At 44.3% G+C, this 23,374-nt stretch overlaps 1 protein-coding gene and 1 pseudogene across 4 annotated transcripts; one reads left to right on the top strand and one right to left on the bottom strand.

Moving 5' to 3' along the window:
- Positions 1-5,280: 5,280 nt before the first annotated feature.
- LOC122098946 (zinc finger protein 39-like) lies at positions 5,281-18,511 on the top strand. 4 transcript variants are annotated; one of them, XM_042669515.1, is made up of 5 exons: positions 5,281-5,369; positions 9,436-9,542; positions 10,299-10,425; positions 11,481-11,573; positions 18,275-18,511. In XM_042669515.1, the coding sequence occupies exons 2-5, from the start codon at positions 9,537-9,539 to the stop codon at positions 18,304-18,306; spliced, it is 258 nt and encodes an 85-aa protein (XP_042525449.1). In that variant the 5' UTR covers positions 5,281-5,369; positions 9,436-9,536; the 3' UTR covers positions 18,307-18,511. The 4 variants fall into 4 exon arrangements, with proteins under 4 accessions (XP_042525449.1, XP_042525446.1, XP_042525448.1 ...); XM_042669512.1 differs by lacking the exon at positions 18,275-18,511 and adding an exon at positions 14,526-17,165; XM_042669513.1 differs by lacking the exons at positions 5,281-5,369; positions 18,275-18,511 and adding exons at positions 6,945-6,995; positions 14,526-17,165.
- A 3,956-nt stretch (positions 18,512-22,467) lies between these two features.
- LOC122098965 lies at positions 22,468-23,374 on the bottom strand (annotated as a pseudogene).

Genomic DNA, 23,374 nt, shown 5'->3' with positions numbered 1-23,374 from the left:
TCTGGAGCCAGGACCTGTATAATCATGATAGGAATAAATAAAATGTAAATAAAAATAAAACTAGGTTGGACTCCAGTGGCTTATGCTTGTAATCTTAGCTATTCAAGAGCATGATAGGGGGCTGGGAAGGTGGCTCAGTGGTTGGTAGAGCGCTTGTCTTGCATGCCTGAGGCCCTGGGTTCGATTCCTCAGCACCACATAAGCAAAAAGAAAAAAAAGCCGGAAGTGGCGCTGTGGCTCAAGTGGTAGAGCGCTAGCCTTGAGCTGAAGAGCTGAGGGACAGCGCCCAGGCCCAGCGTTCAGGCCCCACGACCAGACCTCTCCCCTACACCCCCCCCCCCAAAAAAAGAGAATGATAGATCTGAGGATTGAGGTTTGAAGCCAGTCTGGACAAAAACCCCGTGAGTCTTTCACCTCGAGTTAGCTAGCAAAAAGCTTGAGTGGAGGTATGGTTCAAGTGATAGAAGGCCAGATTTAAGCAAATAAGCCAAGAGAGAGCTTGAGAGCTTGAGTTCAAGCCACAGCATTGGCACAACAAGAAAAATAAATACAACCTGAGCCAAGTACCAGTAGCTGCCTGTAATCCTAGCTACTCAGGAGGCTGAGATCTGAGGATTGTGGTTCAAAGCCAGCTCAGGCAGGAGCTGGAAATGGAGCTATGGCTCAAGCGGTAGAGTGCTAGCCTTAAACAGCAAAGCTCAGGGACAGCACCAGTTCCTGAGTTCAAGCCACAGGTCCAGTACAAAAACAAGGCAAAAGTAGAACCACCATAGGATCCAGCAATCCCACTCTTGGATATGTCTGTGTGTTCAAAGGAAGGGAAAGCTGGGTGCAGGTGGCTCACACCAGTAATCCTAGCTACTCAGGTGGCTGAGATCTGATTGTGGTTCAAAGCCAGCCTGGGCAGGAGACTCCATGAGCCTCTTATCTGCAATAAATTACTCAAAAAAGCCAGAAGTGGTGCTGTGGCTCAAGTGGTAGAACACTTGTCCTGAGCAGAAGCAGCTCAGGGACAGCCCCGGCTCCGAGATCAAGCTCTAGGACCAGCAGAAAAATGAAAAGGAAGTCAAGTGTCAGGGACATTTGCCTCCCACTCATTACAGCAGCACTCGCCGCTGCCTAGTTGTCCACCAGTGGGTGGGTGAATTGCTAGACTACATGGTGCATGTGGACAACGGGAGACTAATCTGCCTCAGAGAACAGTGCAATCCTGCAACAAAATAAATGAAGCCAGAGGACACTGTGTCAGGTAAGAAATCCGGCGCAGAAAGAAAAGTGCCCCATGTCTTGACACAGGTTGACGCTATGGAAGTGGGGAGTGAAATGGCTACCACGCTGTAGGAATAGAAGGGGGTGGGAGGTGGGAGGGGAGAGGGGAGATCGGAGAGGTTGATCAGGAGCAAGACATCCTGGTGCACAATGGTTTAGTGTATCACTACTGATTATAGTTAATGATTTTGTACTGCCTATCTCAAAAAAGAAAGGGTACTGAATGTTTTCACCATAAAAGTATGAAAAATGTTTGAGTATTTCACAACGTGTGTGTGAATGAAAGCATCCCATACGTGCGTACCCCATAAGTGTGCATATTTTTTATGTTCTGATCAAACTGTAAATTTACATAAAAACATAGACGGCTCATAAGATTAGTAAACTGGACAGCATAGGAAGGGGTGAGTGCTGTAAGTCCTATGCATTAGGAAGCCGTCTGAAGGAACCGAGAAGCTTCCAGTGGGTGGTCCTCACGAAGTAGTTGCTCATGCACGGCACAGCCGCTCTTGCTGGAAGCAAGATCCCCCAGAGACATAAACTGCCATTGTGTCTCAGGCATGATTTTAATATTCGAAGGTGGAGTCTTTAACTCCTGTTTCTTGCAGAAGAAGGAAATGCTTTTCTCTCTTTACTTTCTCCTGTTCCTCACACCAGCACCTGGCCTGTCTGGGAGTTTTATTGCAGGGCTCTGAGCTATTTTAAAATCAGCTAAAGGTGCTAACTGCCAAACCCTGGGACTGTCTTAAATGTTGCTGAATTGTGTACTCTAAAATGGTTAATGTATGCCTGGTTCCCGTGGCTCAGTCTATAAACCTAGCGACTCGGGAGGCTGAGATCTGAGGATTAGGGTTCAAAGCTGCCCACAATGAAAAGTCCATGAGATTCTTTTTTTTTTTTTTTCTTTGTCAGTTGTGGGGCTGAGCTCTGGCCCTGGGCGCTGAGTCACCTTCCCAGTCCACCCATGAGATTCTTGTCGTCAATTAACTACCAAAAAAAAAAAAAAAAGAACAAGGAAGCCGTAAATGGAGCTGTGGATCAAATGATAGAACACCAGAAAAAGCCAAGGGAAAACCCCCAGGCCTTGAGTTTAACACACATGCATGCAGTCACACAGATAAATACATGCACTGATTTTATGCTAGTGAATTTCACTGCAATTTAATAAAGTAAAAATGGAAAATAAGAAAAAAAAGTGAAGAAGTAAGACACAAATACCCTTTTACAGCTAAAGTAAGTTTAAAATGTCTTCAAGTGGAGTGTTGGCGCCCTCTGCCGAAATACTCAGGTAAGCGCACGTGGTGCTCCGGGCCTTGGGACCCCAAGCTAAGCTCCCTGTCCTCCTCCTCCCCATTCATCCACCCGTCTCTGCTACCAGGCCCCAAGAAGGTTCTCTTCTTTCCAAGTTTCTTCAAGAGCCTCTGTAAACAGCTCATCAGTTTCCCGTATTCCTCTTTCTGTCCTACTCGTGGGCAGGACCTGGGGACAGATGGAAGAACAAACCACTGTCCTCCGCTTCTCCCCTATCACTGCGTGGACTTATTTTCCGTGGGCTTGGGGTGGTGTGCACAGAGCTCCTGGGTTCTTCGGGCATGTGAGATGACATGTACACAGATGAACAGTAGCCTGTCTGTGTCTCTCTAGGCTTTCCCCACCTGTGCGCATGGCCAGGCTAACAGTAGCTTGTAGCACCGGTCACTGGGTGTTTTGAGTTCCTGGGTATGTAAAATCGCTGTACCTTTCTCAGCAACTCGTGAGGCGTTCTGTGCACATGGCCAGAGGAGCCCTGGCGGGCCGAGCTGCCCACAGGCGCCGCCTGCTTACCTCTCCAGACTTCTCGGCTGGGTCACCTGTTCCCTGCTTGGGAAAGGCTTTCATGGCCCGCACAGTGATGCGAGCCACTGAAGACTCTGGGCTGGCCCGACCGGCTCCTGGGAGGAGTGAGGACCACAGCAGCTGGAGACAGAAGGGCTTTATGACAAGATGGGAGGAGGAAAAGGAAAGACGGAACAGAACTACACTGGACAGAAAGAGGATAAATCACACGGGTTGAGCCATTCTGAGTCCACTGAGAGAAATCGTTGGTAGGCCTTCAGGCTTTTGGAAATCCACTCAAAATTTTAAAGCTACTTCCAGAGGGGGACCCACAAGCCCATAATCCTAGCTATTCAAAAAGTTTAAAAAACAATTCCATTCACAAAAGCCTAACAAAATTAAGCCCTAACAAGGTGCCAGTGGCTTACATCTGTAATCCTAGCTACTCAGGAGGCTGAGATCTGAGGTCGGAGATTGGAAGCCAGCTGTGTAGGACAGTCTGAGATTCTTATCTCAAATTAACCACAAAACAACAACAGGAAAAACTGGAATTGGAAGTCAGGGCCTGTGGCTCAAGCCTGTAATCCCTAGTTATTCAGGAGGCTGAGGATGGCTGTTCGAAGCCAGTTGGGGTAGGAAAGTCTGTGAAACTCTTATTTCAAATTAATCATAGAGAAAACTGGAAGTGGAGCTATGGGCTCAAGGTGGTACTAGTTTTGAACAAAAGGAGCTCAATGAGAGTGTCCAGGATCTGAGTTCAAGCCCCAGGATGGCAAACAACAACAACAACAAACAGAAATAAACAAAACTTTAAGTGGAGCTGTGGTTCTAGTAGTAGAGCATTAGCCTTAGGCACAAAAGTGCAGGAACTGAGCCTAGAGATCAAGCCCCAGGACTGGCACAAAAAATAAAAATAAAAACCTAGGAATGAATCTAACTAAAGAAGTAAAAAACATCTATAATGAACTCTACTGAACACTGAAGGAAATCCTAGAAATTGGAAGGATTGGAGAGAACTTTCATGTTCACAGACTGACCTTTCATTGCTAGACTACATACATCAAGCTACAGATTTAATGCAATCCCTATCAAAATCCCAATGTCATTCTTCACAGAAATAGAAAAATCAACCCTAAACTTTTTTTTTTTGGGTCCGGTCGTGGAGCCTGAACTCTGGGCCTGGGCGCTGTCCCTCAGCTCTTCAGCTCAAGGCTAGCGCTCTACCACTTGAGCCACAGCGCCACTTCCGGCTTTTTCTGCTTCAGTGGTGCTGAGGAATCGAACCCAGGGCCTCAGGCGCGCGAGGCGAGCGCTCTACCACTGAGCCACTTCCCAGCCCCGGCCGTTTGGTTTTTGACGGAGGTGCCAGAGCCCTGCACTGGCGGCGCGGACGGCGCTGGGAGACGGGACGCCCAAGGCGGAGGCCCGGCGCTGGCTGCTCATCCCTCCCCTCTAGGAACGCGGGCCGGAGCTCCGTGCAGCTTCAGGCCGCAGACCCGCGGCCGTCGGGGCGCGCGGGGCCCTGCAGGCGGCCCGGCGAGGCTTTCCGGCGGGGCCTGGGGGGGCGCGTGCACGGCGGGCCGCGCGAGGACTCGGGGCCGGGGGGCTCCGCCGGGGCGGGCCCGGACGCGGGACCCCGGGCGGCCTCACCGAGCCGCGTCCGCAGGGGTGCGAGCCCGGGCGGCGCAAGTGGGGGACTCCCGCCTGGGCTTCTAGATGCTTCCACGCCGGGACCTGAGATCCACGGGGAAGTCCTCGACACCTGCGCACGCATGCGCACACAGAGCCGGGCGCTCCGCCTCTTCAGGAGGCCGACTTTCCCAGGCTCGCCGCCAGTGACCCGAGCCTGGCCTCTGACCTCTGACCGAGTCGGCTCTTCCACCGGCCACGCGGCGAGCTGCAGGGGCATGCAAAGGCTCTGGGGAAGGGCTAGCTGCCGGCCGCGTCCCGGAGCAGCTCCCCGCTTCCCGCCGTCGCGGCTCCGTGTCAGGGCTGCAGCGCGAGCGCGGCCAGGCAGGCAGGCGCGAGGCTGGCAGCCCCGCGGGGGCCCGGGCCGCCGGCGTCCGCGCGCGGCAGTCAGGGCGCCACGGGGCGGGGCCTGGCGTCCCGCCCAATCAGGCGCGGCCCCGGGCGGAGGCGGGCTCCGGCGGTCTCGCGGGTCTTTGTGTCGGAAGCTCGCCATCTTGAGGCGCGGCGCCGGGCGCACGTGAGTGACGGCGGCTCGGCCGGTGGCCGCGGCTCCCGCAGCCCGGGCGGAGCGGGCCGGGACGCCGGAGCCGGGGATGGTGAGTGCCGCCCGGCCCCGGGGCGCTGGCTGGCAACGGGCGGGAGCCGGCCCTCCCCGCGGCCGGACCCGGAGCCCCGAGCCGAGCGCCGGCACCGCGGGGTCCCCGGCCGGGGGCGAGGGGATCGGGGGGCCGGGGCCGGCACCGCGGGGTCCCCGGCCGGGGGCGAGGGGATCGGGGGGCGAGGGGACCGGGGCCGGCACCGCGGGGTCCCCGGCCGGGGGCGAGGGGATCGAGGGACGAAGGGGCCGGCACCGCGGGGTCCCCGGCCGGGGGCGAGGGGATCGGGGGGGCGAGGGGACCGGCACTGCGGGGTCCCCGGCCGGAGGCGAGGGGATCGGGGGGGGGGGCGAGGGGACCGGCACCGCGGGGTCCCCGCCGGCGGCCCGCCTCCCGCGTCCGCGACCGGAGGCCAGCACGGCCCGACACCGCCGTTAGCAGAAAAGCAGTCTCCGGCCGAGGGGACCCCGGCCGCCCCTCCCAGCCACCCAGCCAGCCAGCCACGGAACTTGAGCGCTGGGTGGCAGGGTGCGCGTGCGAGCGTGCGTGCGTGCGTGCGTGCGAGCGTGCGCCCCCCCCCCTCCCCGCCGGGGTTTGAACTCAGGCCCCGCGCCCGCCCGCAGCCAGCCCCAGGCCGGCCTTCGCGTCCGTCACGGAGGCGTGTCTGCCTGCGCCACCCTTACCTTGTGCTGCCTTTGGGGACGCTTGTGATGGCTGAAGATTTTCTTTTTGGGGTGCTCACTAGACTGGCCCGCGCTGCTCGGCCTCCTGCAAGCCCTGATTTCCGTGGCTTGTTCTTAGGGTAGAGCCTCATTCCTGTCCAGGGGCGCATCTGCCCGGGCGGCACCTGCTTGGCAGGCCGCTGTCCCCAGGCCCCTTCGTCTCGCTCCGCCTCTCTGTCCGGGGGGCTTGGCAGCTCCTCTCCTGTCAGCTTCCCATGAACAGGACTGTAAGAAGGAGGGTGAGTGAATGTTCTGCCCAGGCCTGCTTGAACCTCCCAAATAGCTAGAATTACAGACATGGGCTATAAAGATGGTTGTGCTCAGGTTGCAGGAGCTTGGCCTTTTGCTTCATTAAATGTGCGTTAGGTTTTTTTTTTTTTGCCAGTCCTAGGACTTGAACTCAGGGCCTGGGCGCTGTCTCTGAGCTCCTTTTGCTCAAGGCCAGCACTCTATCACTTGAGCCACAGCACCACTTCCAGTTTTTTCTGAGTCCTGTGAACCCAGGGTTTCATGCAGGCTAGGCAAGCACTCGACCACTGAGCCACCTTCCCCGCCTGTGCATTAGTTTTAAAAGTCAGGTTGTCAAGTAGCTGCAAGCATGTTCTAAATCTGTCTTGTAATCAAAGGGATCTGTGTTTTTTTACTTTGTCTAGATTGCTCTGGAGTTTATAAAAGTCTATGGTTTGTACACCCATTTTAACCATTCACAAGTGTCATATTCAATGACATTAAGTATCTTCAAATTTTCAGCTATCTCTGTCACTAAGTCTGTAAGAAGACTTATGAAATTACAAATGAAATTACACATGAAGTAGTAAATCTGATTCTTTGCATTACTGTTTTTCTTCTTCAGTACTGGTGTTTGAATCTAGAGCCCCCTGTTTGCTACACAGACTCTTTACCTGTGAGTCTTGCCTCCAGCTCTCAACTTTGTCTCTATGGTATTTGTCTTCTGTAAGGATGTTACAAAAATGTCATTAGGCAATACTTGTTCTCTTGTGATTAACTCATTTTATGTAGCATACTAGCTCCGTTTAACTGTTTAAAATGTTCAAACACAAAATTTGCTCAATTCTTTGATAAAAAGTAGCCATGGTGAATAATGGCATTACATACTATGTACAAAAATCTGTTTTAGTCTTTCAACTTATTTTGTGTAGTGCAGCTGGTGGATTTAGGACAGTTCTTCGTAGTCATGTTTTCAGAAATCTCCATACATCATCTCCACTCCTGTTTCCACCATTTCACATTCCCATCATCAGTGCATTGGTGAACCATTTACTGCCAGTGCTGGGTTTGCTATTTTTTTTCTTAAGTCCTTTGTAATGTATAAATGTATTTTATTGGGTTTATATCTTGAGAAGTGTTAGTAATTTCAATAGTTAATAATTTTGTAGTCAAAATTATGGTTTATTTCTATGAAAAAGCATCTAAAGTCAACCATGGAAACAGGACCATATAGCAGTGTCTGGGGTTGTACATGTTAATTGTGGTGTAACCCCACACACATCTCAGAATCTCAGTGCTTTCAACAAAGATCTCATAGTAATGAAATTTGTTTTTTTCCTCATTTTTTGATTGACTTTGAAACTTTGAACTTTATATGCTGCAGATATTAAAAGGATGCTGGATTTGGGAGAACAGAAATATGACCTATCACATACTGTTTAATTTTCATTAGAAATTTTAAATCAGCTGTCCATATGTAAGAATGTGATGTTTCTATTCATATGTAGTATTTACTGACTAAAGAGAATTGATGTCTTTATGATGTAGAATTTTATTGCTCATGAATATGGTACTCTTCATTAGTTCTTTTTGCATCCTTAACTTTTTTCCACCTTAAACTGCATAAATTATTAGGTAGTTTTTCGTTTGTTTGGTATTGCATGAAAGTTCTAATCTACAAGAAGAATTTAATGTTTTTCCTCCCTTTTTATTAATTGTATTTAGTATTTGTGTGGTACTGAGAAATTGAACCCAGAGCCTCACGTGTGCTAGGCAAGCACTCTACCACTAAGCCACATTCCCTGCCTTCCTCCCACCTTTTTTTGGTCACAGGGCTTGAACTCGGCCGAGGTGCTATTCCTGAGCTCTTTTGCCCAAGGCTAGTGCTCAGCCACTTTTGAGCCACAGCTCTACTTCCTAATACATTTCATAGTCTGTTAATTTATCATGTTTTCCAATTGGAAATAGGTTTCAGGAGAATTTTTAGATATAAATTATTAATCAAATCACAATTTTGGTTTTGACTTTATTTTAGTTTGAGTTAAATCCTTTTAGTAATAAATCTATAAGCATCATTTGTGCGTTTGTGGATTTTTGTTTTTTTGAGGCAGGGTCTTGCTCAGTAATGAGTCCAGGTTAGTATTGAACTTGCCATCCTCCCACTTACCCTTCTCCTGTGCTGGTTTCTATTGCCACGCCTGGAAAAACGGAGCTTTTTTTATCCTTCCAATTTCTTTTGGTTCGTGTGACTTGAGCTCAGGTCCTGGATGCTGTCCCTCAGCTTTTGCTCTCAGGGCTAGTGCTGTACCACTCTTAGCTCTACTTCCATTTTTCTGGTAGTTAACTGGAGAACAGATGAGAACCATCAGCACAGTGCCAGGCTCTGAATTCTCTTCCAGGTTTTTTGTTTTTTTTTTTTGACAAAAGGCTCGTATTTTTAAAAATGCCTTCTAAATGTCTTAAGTGGATGATCCCATTTTTTTCTTCATAGAGCTATGGATACAAAGAAATACTTTTTAAAAAACTTAAATGGAGACTTAATGTACCTTAAACATTTTTTAAAATAAAGGTGATGTACAGAGGATTACAATTATATAAGTCAGGTAAACATTGGACAATATTACCCCTTCCCTTGCTCTCCCAAAAATTCCCTCCTCATTGTTTTTTTTAAATACTGAACTTTTATTCATTCCTAGACTATTAAAGGCCTTTCTCAGGTCCATAGTCTGTTTCTCTTTCTCAATTATTGAACAAATTTTGTACTTTTCTATTTTTTATAGCTTCAGCTATCCAATCATGTTCTGTTGCTTTCTAAAATCTTCATCTTCCCATTAAATTTTTCTTCTGAGATCTAGATCATGTATTCAGGGGCCAGTTCAGCATTTCCACTTACTTGAACACATTGTTTGTTTTCCCCAGATTTTAGTTTACAACATTAGCTGTCATTCAAACAGCTTAGAAATAACTTCAATTTTTGCTCTAGTGACAGCAAACGAATATTAAATTCTAATTATTACTATTTTTCCTTCTGTGTCTAGGTTGAGATCTCTGTTTTGTATTTGTGTGTTATCCTGGTTCTTTTGTTCTCCCTTAAGTTTTATTCCATTCTTTTATAGGATGACTTACATAATGCAGATCTGGCTGGTGGTGTGGCTCAGTGGAAAGATGCATTCTAGGCCCAAGGCCTTGATTTCAAATCTCAGTACTGTCAAAAAAAATGAAGGTCTGTTCGAGTAACTAGTTTTTATTACTCTCCCCCTCATTGTTTATATCCTGTTTCAGGAAGTTATTGACCACCTTTTGTGGATAATGGAAATTTTGGATTTCAGAGGGAAATACAAATTGCTTATAAATATAGTTTACTAGTACCAGTAAGCAAATGGCATTTCTTAGAATTGGATTAAGCTTTTAAGTGGAAAAAAATCAATTGTTACTTAAACATATTATCTTCATCACTCATCACAGTATATAGGACCCTCCTCTAGGTGGATTCAACCTATTTCTGGCTCCACTAATCTAGTCTGTGCTTTAGTGCTTTTGCACTTTGAAATCTCATATTCAGGAAGACACATTCATGTGGAATGTCTGAACCTCTTCATTTCAGTGAAGGATACACCTGATGATACAGTGTAGTCTTGTTTTCTTCCTTATTTTACTATGTTCTACACTGAACACGAAACCTTGTGTGTATCTCGTTTGTTCTTAAGGCTTCACAGTAGATCATAGTTCTTTTCATTCATATTTTCTGCTAGGAACAATAACAGTTAAGGAAACTTCTTTATTATTTTATAATTACTAAATAAATGCAGAAGCAAGTTCATTTTATTCTTTCCCCCTTGCACCCCTCTGGTGGTGCAAATCAAGCTGCATCTTAGGTAAGACATGTTCACACAGAATGAAAAGGTTCCTGGGTTAGGTTTTTGTTTTTTGTTTTAACCAGAACTGAAGGATTTGGATGAGGAGAAATGTTTCGTTACAGGGGTTCGTGTCATTTGAGGATGTGTCTGTGGATTTCACCTGGGAGGAGTGGCAGAACCTAGATGATGCTCAGAGACGGCTCTACAGGGATGTGATGCTGGAGACATACAGCAGCCTGGCGTCCTTGGGTGAGCACAAGAAACACTGTCTTTGTTGATAAATACAGAAACCACTTCTATGATCTAATATACCTCTTTATTATACTGAAGTGACACCTATTTACTCGCACCTATTTATGGAATTCAGGTTGTTTCAGTGTACAATACATGGAAAATGTATGAACTGAGACATGGCACTTCTTTGTATTGGGATCTTTTAAAAATCCTTGTTAGCTAATCTGAAATGTTGAAGTCCATTGTAGCTAACTATAGTTGTGCTTCTGTAGTATAGAATGTTGGAATTTATTCCTCCGCTCTAGTAGCTATCATCTCTCCATGCCCTTCTTCCACGCACCTTTCCTTGCTCTGGTAATCATTATCATGTTATTTGAGATCAGTTTTATTTTCCATGTATAAGTGAGAATATTCAGCAGTCTTCACTTAACACAATTGCTCTCCAGTTCCATTCATGTTATTGCAAATGAGAAAATTACGTTTTTAAACAAATATAAGATGGTTAATAACTTCTTGTCTACATATGCCATATTTTCTTCACCTGTGTTGTCTTGTAGTGTGAGTAGTACTATAATAAAATTGTAAGTGCAGATAATTTTATTTATTAGTTTATTTTTGCTAGTCCTGGGGCGTGAACTCAGGGCAGAGGCACTGTGCTTGGGCTTCTTTTGCTCAAGGCTAGCGCTTTACCACTTGAGCCACAGCACCACTTTGGGCTTTTTCTGTGTATGTGTTACTGAGGAATCAAACCCAGGGCTTCATGCATGCTAGGCCAGCACTCTACCATTAAGCCACCTTCCCAGCCCTGTTTAATAATGGAGTTTGAACTCAGGTCCCTGTGTCTGCTAAGCAGGTGCCTGGCTTTAAGGTTTCTTAAAATCATTCATTCTTTTGTTTTTCAACCAATTTAAGTCTGTTTAATTGCAAGATTACAGTCCATGATGCCTGTGAAGTATAGACTCTTTCACAAAATATTTCAGTTGGTATTTCCTAAAGTGGAGAGTATATCAGTCTTCAGTACACCTGATGGGGCAGTTTGGCACAAATTTGACATCATTTCCTGTTATTAGGTCATTGTATTGTCAAACCTGAGGTGATCTTCAGGTTGGAGCGAGGTTCTGGGCCATGGATGGTAGAAGCAGCTACAAGCTGGAGCTACACAGGTTAGTAAATGCAGCAAGCAAGGAGAGGCCATCAAATATCGGTCATGCTGAACGTTTTTCATCAGTAGCCACCTCCAGCTCCCCATCCTCACCTCCGGTTCCTGTCCAGAGGAGAGCGATCTTACATATTGTATGTTTTAGTGTTTTATATGTATATGTATGTACGTGTCTGTGTGTGTGTGTGTGTGTGTGTGTGTGTGTAATGTATTGCAAAAGCCTAATCAGCTTACATTTACAAAAATTTGAAGTTGTATCCATTTTACACTTTTTTTTTCTTGGTCCTGAGACTTGAACTCTGGGCCTGAGCGCTGTCCCTCAGCTCTTCAGCTCAAGGCAAGTGCTCTACCACTTGAGCTACAGTGCCACTTCCAGTTTTCTGGTGGTTTATTGGAGACAAGAGTCTCACAGACCTTCTGCCTGGGCTGGCTTTGAACTGCATTCCTCCGATCTTAGCCTCCTCTTTTTTTTTTCTCCCTATTTTTATAGCTTATTTTTCCCCATGAAGAGTTTTTGATTTTTGGTTCTTTCTGTTGTTGGCATTTGATTGCCTTCTATAAACTAGTCATTTTAAATTACGTCACACACCTTAAAGCACTCACATTTTGTTGAGATTAAAAATGAAACAAATACATACTTTTTTGTTTTTTTTTTTTGCCGGTCCTGGAGTATGAACTCAGAGCCTGGGCAATGTCTCTGAGCTTCTTTTGCTCAAGGTAGCACTCTACCCATTGAGCCACAGTGCCTCTTTTGGCTTTTTCTGTTTATGTGGCACTGAGGAATTGAACCCAGGGCTTCATGCGTGCTACACAAGCACTCTGCCACTAAGCCACATTCCCAGTCTACATATAATATTTGATAGTAAGGTAAGAATTATGAAGAATGTTTTACCAAGGTGAAAGGAAAAAAAAGGCAGTTTTATTATTTAAAAAAAAAGTCTAAAGGGAAGCAGTTTTAGTAAGTTTAATAAGATTATTATTCACTTAAGATGACTATTTTAAAAATTATTGGCTGGGAAGGTTGCTTAGTGATAGAGCGCTTGCCATGCATGCATGAGGCCCTGTGTTCCATTCCTCAGCAACACATAAGCAGAAAAAGCTGGAAGTGGTGCTGTGGCTCAGTGGTGGAGTGCTAACATTGAGCTGAAGAGCTGAGGGACAGTGCCCAGGTCCAGAGTTCATGACCAACAAAAAAATAAGAATTATTTTTACTTTTGCCTGTCTTGAGGCTTGAACTCAGGGCCTAAGTGCTGTTCTTGAGTCCCTGGGACTCAAGGCTAGCATTCTACCACTTGAGCCACTTCCCATTTTTTCTCAGTAATTTATTGGAGATAAAAGTCTCATGGACTTTTCTGCTCGGGCTGGCTTTAAACTGCAATCCTCAGAACTTAGCTTCCTGAGTAGCTAGGATTACACGTGTTAGACACCAGTGCCCAGCTAAGATTACTGTTGTCCAAATTTGATATACAATATGTATGTGAATATAAAATTTAGTCACAAGTGAACATGATTGTAATGAATTAAATGCCAGTATTTATAGTTTCTTCAGGCAGTTACCTAGGAAATTGATAAGACCATGGCAAAACAGGTCTAGAATTTTGGTTTATGGAACACAGCATCATAGATTGAGAAAGTGACAAGTACACAACATGGGAGCATCTTGGATTGTGAAGGACAAGTGAAATAAAGGTTTGATGTTGAAGCGTTCTGATTTACGTATAGGAATGGGATTAGAGTTTTCATTTCCTCTTCTCTATGGAAGTTATTGAAAGAACAAAGAAAATAAATTTATATAGTTGACTATCCAGGAACAGAACAGCTAACCATGTTAACTTTGCTAAAGCAGGTTACTATGAGAATAGCCTTTTTTTTTTTTTTTTTAAATCAAAGTGTGTTACTTAAAATGTCCTGTTTTGGCCTGGTGGCTTGCCTCTTGTTAAGGAAAAGAGGGACTTCTTTGGGATAAGAAACAGTTTTTGAAATGTAAGGTCTTGTCAAACTTGTTTCTTCAATTTATTTTTTATTAGTTGTGGGGCTTGAGCTTGACTGGGCACTGTCTTTCAGCTCAAGGCTAGCACTCTACCACTTGAGCCACAATGCCACTTCAGTTTTCTGAGTGGTTTATTGGAGATAAGAACTCATGGACTTTCCAGTCCGGGCTGGGTGAACCAAGATCCTCACATCTCAGCCTCCTGAGTAGCTAGGATGACAAGCCACTGGCTCCTGGCTTCAATTTTTGTTTTAAGAACACTTTTTTTTTTTCTTTCATTTTTTTTTTTGGCAGTCCTGGGGCTTGATCAGTGCTTGGGCACTGTCTCTAATAAGCTTCTTTTGCTCATCACTTCTGTCTTTCTGAGTAGTTTATTGGAGATAAGAGTCTCCGTGCCTTTCTTCTAAGGACTGGCTCCAAATACAATCTTCACGTCTTAGCCTCCTCAGTAGCTGGGATTATAGGCATGAGCCACCTATATCCTTATAATTGGAGCCTATATCCTTGTAATTGGAAGCTAACTTGTGTTTGAAAAACCTTATGTTTCTACTGCAGTTCTTCAGGGAAGAGTGTCAGCCCTTTTTCTAAATTGTGTTCCTGCTCAGTGAGATACAAACCTTACATCTTAGATAGTGAATCTAGGAAAACAGAGTAACAGCAACCAAAAAAAGCGAAATAGAGGTTTACCCAGAGATTTACCATTGTAGTGAAACCTATTTTAATTAAATATCTTAACCATTTTTCAAAATAATATAACCACCCAAAGTAACAGTAATATGATTTGATACTATAAAATCAATGAATGTAATTTCTAATATTCATTATTGACAAAATCCACACATATTTTGAATTGTCTTTGGAAATCTTAGGTCATTAGTGTAGGAACCTTCTTCATTTTTATATTTGAATTTCTTAAAAAATGTTCATCTGTTGATCATGAATACAGCTCTTTGTATTTCATTTTAGATGTCCAGAAAGAGAATGGCCTGAGTGAGACCAGCCATGAAAATCAAGAGAGAGGTTTATGGCAACTTACAGTTACCAGCAACAGCACATCAAAAGAGAAGGATGAATTCAGAAAAATATTTAATGGGAACTCAAACCATGTTTCAAGTCTGACTGTAAAGAATAAAAAGCTTTCAGGAGTGACGCCCAAGACACTTGATATATGGCAAAAGGTGCATCTTTCTAGTAAGTCTGGTGAGGTGCAGGCTGGGGAGGAACCTGATGGCCTTCATCAGCCTTGGAAGGCCCTCAGACATTCTGAGCATCTTCGTGTGCCTAACACAAGTCAAGGTATGCAAAAGAACTTACAAAGAAAAGCTTGCAGCATGAAGGCACTGTGGAGACATAAGAGGCTATATACAGGACATACCTCTACTAAGGGTGCTGAATGTGGAAGGTCCTTTAATAAGGTAGCACATACTACCCAAGAGGTGATTCAGGCAAGAGAGGAAACTTTTAGATATAATATATATGGGAAAACACTATATGAAAAGTCTAAACATACTAAACGTGAGAAAAGATGCAAGGGTCAAAAATATGAATGTAGTGATTGTGAGAAACTTTTTATTAAGAAATCAAACCTTATAAAACATCAGAGAACACATACAGGGGAAAAGCCCTATAGATGTAATGAATGTGGGAAATTCTTCTGTCAGAAGATACAACTAACTGTACATCGAAGAAACCACAGAGGAGCAAAAGCCTATGAAGGTTATGAGTGTGAAGAAAACTTTAACCAAAAGCAAAACCTCACCAGACATCAGAAACCTCAGACACGTGAAAAACCCTATGGATGCAATTTATGTGGAAAATCCTTTTATCGGAAGTCACACCTTTATAGGCATCAGAGAGTCCACACAGGGGTGAAACCCTACAAATGTATTTTTAAGGAATGTAGAAAAAGTTTCTTCCATAACTCATCTCTTATTATACATCAGAGAACTCACACAGGGGAGAAGCCCTATGAATGTAAAAAATGTAGGAAAACTTTCTACTCTAAGTCTGACTTGAATGTACATCAGAGAACTCACACGGGTAATAAACCATATGCATGTGAACAATGTAGGAAAACTTTTTACTCTAAGTCACACCTCAGTATACATCAGAAAATCCACACAGGTGACAGACCGTATGCTTGTGAAGAATGTAGGAAAACTTTCAACCGTAAGTCGAATTTCACTGTACATAAGAGAACTCATGCAGGTGATAAGCCCCATGAATGTAATACGTGTGGAAAAACCTTTCATCGGAAGTCACATCTCCACATGCATCAGCGAACTCACACTGGTGAGAAGCCACATGCATGTAAAGAATGTAGGAAAACCTTCTACCAGAAGTCTAGCCTTATCAGGCATCAGATAATTCACACAGGTAGCAAACCATATTCCTGTGAGGAATGTAGGAAAACTTTCCTACATAAGTCGTCCCTGACTGTACATCAGAGAAGTCACACAGGTAATAAACCATATACATGTGAAGAATGCAGAAAAGCTTTCTACTCCAAGTCACATCTCACTGTACATCAGAGAATTCACACAGGTGAAAAGCCCTATGAATGTAAGCAATGTACAAAAGCCTTTTACCAGAAATCACACCTCAGCAGGCACCAGGTAACTCATGGAAATGAGAAACAATTTGAATGTAAAGAATGCTTGAAAACTTTCTATCATAAGTCAACTCTCAAGACACATCAGAGAATTCATATGCGAGAGAATCCTGTAATAACGTTGTTTGAATGTGAAGAATGTTTGAAAACCTTCCACCATAAGTCATCTCTCAAGCTACATCAGAGAATTCATATGCGGAACAATTCTGTAAAAAATACGGGAAACACTTTTGCACAAGCCATCTTTACCAGCAAGTTCACGTAGGGGAAACATCCTAAAATGACGGGAAAATTTGTGAGAAGGCATATCAGCAGGTGTCAAGGGACTGGCACGGGTGGTCGTGCACAGCATAGAGCTGCTCATTTCACTGGGACACAGCTCTGCTTTTTTTTGGTTTGTTTGAAGGACCATGTACAGTGGAAATAGGTGCATGTAGTGATCATTCATATGGCCCATATAAATGCTTCATTAAGTTCTTTCTGATGAGCCCTGGCCTGAAGTCAGCAAGACCCCTAGACTGGGCCAAATGGAAGGTTGTGATTTAAGATGAACGTAACTAAAGAGCAAAGATCTTCCATCTCTGTCTGCTTAGTTTACACATGAGAAGTGCCCTGTTGAGCCATTGTATTGTTTGCATTGCAATGTAAACCCAGTGTCGCTCACGTTGCAAAATTGTCACAAGGGAGAAACTGCTTTTACCTTTTATTCTGAAGTCACTTTATGAAAAACCATTATGTGAAGAAGTACCAATAACGAGTATGCCTTATAATGCAATTTTAATACATTGAGTAAATGAAGTCTTCATGAGTCACTCTAATATGTGAGAATTTTCCACAAATCTTTCTCGACTTCTTATGTTTCAGTAATTTGTATTGAAGCAAAACTACGTGTCAGTAATTTTGATGGTAATTTTTAAGTGGAAGTGTTATAGTATTGGAAATTATTTTAAAAAGTATCCAATTGTATACCAATAAATGAATATATTGCCACTCAGTATATTGGGTTGTATCTTGGAACATTTGTGGAAGTCATGAATGCAGGGTGGAGTCACTGTTGGCATCTAGTGGGTAGCAGCCAGCCATGCTTTTAAACAACTTCCAGTGTACAGAATATTAATTCAAATTACATGATTTGTGTATGTGAACATTTTGTATAAAGAGAAATAACTTTCAAGAGTATGTGCACTTTGTAGTTGGAATTACATAGTGACTGAGCCTGAGATTGTATCTCTGCAATAGAATACAAGTTTGTCATGCATGAGGCTCTACTGTTTCCAGCATAAATACATGTATATATTATATATAAATATATGTAATGTGTATTATACATGGGAGATGTGTAGTGTGACATTGATTTTTCACTGGCCACCCAGTGGTACATGCCTGTAATCTTAGCTACTCAGGAATCTTAGTCCATGCAGTTGGCTAACAGTTCTTCACTCAGAGCATCTGAGGCACAACAATCAATTAGGACACCAAATTTCCCTAGCCAGCTTAGTTTACATAAAGACCAAAAGGCATGTTTGTCATTAACAGTTAACAGTGCTTGAAAGTTCTCTAATCTTCTGCCTAATTGTCCAGGGAGAAGCAGGTCCCTCAATCTGTCTCTCAGGGAAAGCAAATACCATGTGAGGTTATGGAATCACAGATAAATAGACACAAGAGAAGGACAGAAAAGGTAGTGGAAGGTGAGCTCCAGGAGAGGATTCCTTAGTGGAGAACGATCATGGGAAACGGAAGCAGAGACTCCACTAGCACAAACGTCAGGAGCTTCCATGGTGCCATTTGTGCCACCTTCCGCACAAGAACTGCCTGCTCTGGCACACTCAAGGGTACACTTTACTCAAGTGTTTGGACCAGAAACTTCAGTGGGCAGTTGGATACAGAAGTAGGCTGCATTGAGACCATGAGGTTTCTCTCCAGCCTGAACAGTTGTGGAGATGGGTAAGGATGTCAGTTAAATCATAACATGAATGTACTAAATGCCACTGTAGTGTACATGCAGTGAGTTTCATGAAATGCACGTAGGCATGTATAGATAGATAGACAGATAGATAGATAGATAGGCATTTTAATGAGTATGGTTACTTTTATTCCATTTTAGGTGTCCAGAAGGGTAACTTGAATGAAAATTAGGAGAGTAATTAGGAAAGTATTTTGTAATTACGGCAGCATATTAACTGAAGAGAGGGTTAAATTAGGAAAAAAATAAACGGGAATTCAAGCCACAGATAATACAAAATCTTAAGGAATGAGTCCCCAGGGGTTTAATGAATGGCAGAATGTGCTTCTCCTTTGTGAGCTTGAGGTGCAGGCTGGAGGGAAGCCTCATGGTCTCTAACTGGAAGGCCCACACTCGGAGGAACGTCGTAGAGCAAAGTGCGCAGCAACACTTGCAGTGTAGTCTTCAACCTGAAGGCGTTGCGGAACCATGAGAGACTACCTCCAGTAAGCTCAGTGAATATGAGAAAGGGAGGGAGGAAGTTTTTGCAAATGTGTTCTGTACAGCAAGGAGAGGTGTATTACAATAGTGACTGGGAGTTGGCCTTCTTTAAGAAATTACATTTTAGCTGGGTGATGGACGCTCATGCCTATTATCTCAGGATTGTGGCTCAAAGCTAGCCCAGGCAGGAAAGTTCATGAGACTCATCTCCAACTAACCACCAGGAAACTGGAAGTGGGACTGTGGCTCAGTGGGAGAACACTAGCCTTGAGCAAAAAATCTCAGGAACAGAACACAGGCCTTGAGTTCAAGCCCCACTTTCGACCAAAAAAAGAAAAAAAAAATTACATCAGAGAATATCACATGTAGAGGAAAAGCCTTATTGATGTAATGAACTTGTGAAATCATTTGTTCAGAAGTCAAAACTAAATTCATCAGAGAATCCATGGATGGGAGAAACTATATGAAGATACTATCGATAATGTGTGTGTTTACAGTTTTTTTTTTAAAAGAAATTGCACCATGCATCAAAATTTACACAAGTGGGAAACTGAATACAGTATTTCTTGAAATATCTTTAACATGAAGTTAAACCTCCATATACTCAACTCTCACAAAGAGAAGTCCTATGAAAGCAGAGAGTATGAGAGAAACTTTTAAGAATATTTCCTCTCTCCTAGGACATCAGAGAATTCACACAAATGAGCAACCTTATAAATGTAAAGAAGGTAGGAAAACTCAAACAAGTCACACTTCATTTACGTCAGAGAACTCACAGAGGTGGGAAACCCTATAGTGTAATGGATATAGAAAAACCTACTGGAAGATAAACCTCCGTGAACCTCAGAGAACTCATTCAAGTGAGAAACTATGAATGGAAAAAAACGAAGAAAAACTTTCAACCACAAGTTGCCTATCACTGTACTTCAAAGGTAAGAAACTACAAAAATGTAAGATATAGCTGGGCGCTGATGACTCATGCCTGTAATCCTAGCTACTCAGGAGGCTGAGATCTGAGGATTGCTGTTTGAAGCCAGCTGGGCAGTGAGACTCTTACCAGAAAAAGCTGGAAGTGGTGCTGTGGTTCAACATGCATTTTTTGAACACAATGAGATAAAATTAGATGAAAACAAGATAAACAATAGAAATTATACAAATAGGTGGAAATTAAACAAGAAGCTCTTGACCAGAGGGTCAATGAACAAACTAAAAGGTAATTTAAAAAATTGTGGCCAGGCGCTGGTGGCTCATGCCTGTAATCCTAGCTATTCAGGAGGCTGAGATCTGAGGATCACAGTTCAAAGCCAGCCCAGGCAGGAAAGGCCATGAGACTCTTATCTCCAATAAACCACTAGAAAACCAGAAGTGGCTCTGTAGCTCACGCAGTAGAGTGCTCACCTTAAGCTGAAGAGCGCAGGGACAGTGCCCAAGCCCATAGTTCAAGCCCCACAACTGACCCCCCCCCAAAATAAAATTGTGGCCACAACTAAGAAATGGAAACAGCATGCTAAACCCTAGGATACAGCAAAAACAGTGCTAAGGATGAAATGACAGTTGTGAACTTTTATATCAAAAGTACAGGACCAGGAGTGCAGCTCAGTGGTAGAGTGCGTGCCTGGCATTTGTGAGGTCCTGAGTTTAATTCCCAACAGTGCAAACAAACAAGCAGCATTTCAACAACGCAATGCAGTGAGTTACCGGATGACGATCGAGGCAGGCATGGTGGTGTACATTTGTAATCCCAGCAGTTGGGAGGCCGCAATAGGAGGAGCATGAGTTTAAGGTGCTTCAGGAAGAAGAAGCCAAAACCTAACAGAAAACAGACAAAGGATCGGAGTAGAAATAAATGAAATTGAATCTAAAGAATCCACATGGTTAGGGGCTGGGAAGGTGCCTTGCATGCATGAGGCCCTGGATTCGATTCCTCAGCACCACATAAGCAGAAAAAGCTGGAAGTGGCACTGTGGCTCAAGTGGTAGAGCGCTAGCCTTGAGCTGAAGAGCTGAGGGACAGCACCCAGGCCGAGTTCAGGCCCCACAATCGACCGAAACCCCCTCCCCCCAAAAAAGAATACATATGATTAGAAATGGTGGGTTTAAAAAAAATAGAGTAAGACCTAAATGAATAAAATCAGAGTTAAAAAACATTCTACTTTATATCACCGAAGTTCAGAAGTCAGGGATATTAAGAACAAGTACATGCTAACAAACTGATAACCTAGAAGGAACTGATAAATTCTTGAAAGTTTGAACTATAAAAAGTACAAAATCTAAACACACATATAGTGAGCAATAAAATAAAATCTGTAATAAATCAGTCTCAAGATTAGCCTAAGATTGGATGGCTGTACTGTAGTCTCTTAAACTTCTGAGAAAAAAGATCACAAAATTGGAGCTGAGAGAGTACATTTATACAAGTTTTCTAGAGCCAAATCCATACTTGTATAGTGAGCCATTTTATTTTTTTAAACAACACAAGTTATCTTCCCATCAATTATGTATAAGTGCATCTCTACCTGTGTGGACAGGAGTGAACACTCACACACATTTTCTTGTGTACTCAACTAAGAGAGACTAGCTGTGGAGACAGCTTCTGCCTTGATATTGCTGACAGATTGAAAGCCATTGACAGCATACACCTTTTCTTTTTTTTTTGGTCTGGTCGTGGGGCCTGAACTCTGGCCTGGGCGCTGTCCCTCAGCTCTTCAGCTCAAGGCTAGCGCTCTACCACTTGAGCCACAGCGCCACTTCCGGCTTTTTTCTTTTTGCCTATGTGGTGCTGAGGAATCGAGCCCAGGGCCTCATGCATGCAAGGCAAGCGCTCTACCACTGAGCCACCTTCCCAGCCCCACAGCATACACATTTTCTTCCCCGACTCTTAAGCATCCTTATGAATGCACCCTTAGCCAAGAAAGAAACACTGTGAGCATACCCTGGCTCAGCCCGTGTCTTCACGGTGGAGGGGGCATTGGAGCTGGAGGTATGCACAGCACTGCATCTAGCAGGTTGGGCTAGAGGTGTGGGAAGGGCCAGGCGGCTCCTTGCCGTTCCCTGCCCTGCTCCGTTTTCTTTCTTCCTGACCATCAAATGGAGTGAGTGTCGACGTATCAAATCCGCATGATACACCCAGACTTAGAAAGCTTGTGATTTATACAGAACTCTATCACTCTCTTCTTTTTTTCTCCGAACGAAATCAGAAGTTGTGGTCTCTACTGCTACTAATATAATTGTTCTCCACGCTATTGTAGCAAGTATCTAGCTTCTGACAAGATGTATTTTGTTATAGAAAGGCGTTTTAAGAGGCCGCATCATCATAACCTACATTGTCTTTAAGGTAAAGCATGAGATGGACCCATATTTCGAGATTAGGTGGTATTTCTCCCTTTTTCTCTCATGCCACACATGTGAGATAACATTTATCCTCTCTTCCTTTGGCCCCTAAACACCTCTTGTTGCTTAGGTTACACACGCAGATTTCTAGGCTAGTCCATGTGTGACTACTGATTTAATGTTAACCAGTTGGGTTTTAGGAAAATTGGGAGTATAAGGGATACTTTCTTAGAACAATGTTTTATTTTTTGTTGGCCCTGGGGCTTAAACTCTGTTCCTGAGCTGCTTTTCCTCAAGGCTAAAACACTACCACTTGAGCCACAGCCCCACGTCTGGCTTTTTTGAGTAGTTTATTGGAGATGAGTCTTACCTTTCCTGCCCAGGATGACTTTGAACTGCAATCTTCAGATCTCAGCTCCTGATTTTGCATTTTTATTTTGCAAAGCAATGGACCCACAGGTCCGTTCAAACTGCAGAGAGAAGGTGAAATTGGCAGTAAAACTCACCATTTGTAGCTTTCTGGGCTTAGTGCTCTTGCTGGCAGTAGAGTCTCTGTAGAGCAGCCTTCATGTCTCTGTTCCTCAGACAATAGATAACTGGATTCGAAGCAGGTGTGAGGATGGAGTAGAAAATCGATGCCATATGACCTTGGCCTGGGGAATACTGACAAGCTGACCTCGGGTATGTGAAGCTTCCAGTTCCATAACCCAAAAGGACTGTGGCCAGGTGAGAAGAGCAGGTAGAAAGGCTTTCCTCCTCCCATCCGCGGAGGGCATCCGGAGGATCGTAGAGATGATGAAGACATCGGAGAGCAGCGTGAGGCCGAAGGCACTCCTGAGTGTGCAGCTGGCCACGGCAAAGCCCACCTGCTCATTGTGGTGGAAGTCAGTGCAGGAAAGTCTCACGACAGGAGGGATATCACAGAAGAAATGCTCAACCACATTGGGTCCACAGAAAGGAAGGGAGAGGGTGCTGACAGTCTGGAAGACTGAGTAAATGCCCCACAGAGCCAGGCCACGACTACCAGTTCAGAGCAGAGTCTCTGGTTCATGGTGGTCCCATAGAACAGAGGCCTGAGGATGGCCAGGCACCGGTCAGGAGCCATGGCGGTGAGCAGAAAGCTCTCAGTGGCAGCAAAGCTGAGTCACACATTCAAAATAGGAGATGACCCCAGAGCCTGTGAAGGAGGTAGCCCGTGCTCTGGGGATGGTGGCCGAGGCATAGCACATATCCAGAAATGACACGTTCTTCAGGAAGAAGTACATGGGGGAGTGGAGCCTGCTGTCTCTAGTCACAGCCAGCATAATGGAGAAGTTCCCCAGGAGGCAGAATGTATAAACAATCAAGAAAAATAGGATGATCACAAATCTCAATTCTGGAACATCTGAACAGCGCGTGGGATGAATTGAGTCACTCTAGTCAGATTGGACAT

Source organism: Dipodomys spectabilis, unplaced genomic scaffold (assembly GCF_019054845.1).
Source record: "Dipodomys spectabilis isolate Male_0828 unplaced genomic scaffold, ASM1905484v1 ptg000496l, whole genome shotgun sequence".
In the NCBI taxonomy this organism is placed as follows: domain Eukaryota; kingdom Metazoa; phylum Chordata; class Mammalia; order Rodentia; family Heteromyidae; genus Dipodomys; species Dipodomys spectabilis.
Note: the sequence above shows the minus strand (reverse complement) of the source record. Positions and strands in the feature narration are given on the sequence as shown.

What these genes read in the sequence shown, in the direction of transcription:
- LOC122098946 (XM_042669512.1), top strand. An exon ending in CAGCAGCCTGGCGTCCTTGG is followed by an intron (nt 10,426 to 11,480) that starts GTGAGCACAAGA and finishes TCCTGTTATTAG; the next exon opens with GTCATTGTATTGTCAAACCT. An exon ending in TACAAGCTGGAGCTACACAG is followed by an intron (nt 11,574 to 14,525) that starts GTTAGTAAATGC and finishes ATTTCATTTTAG; the next exon opens with ATGTCCAGAAAGAGAATGGC.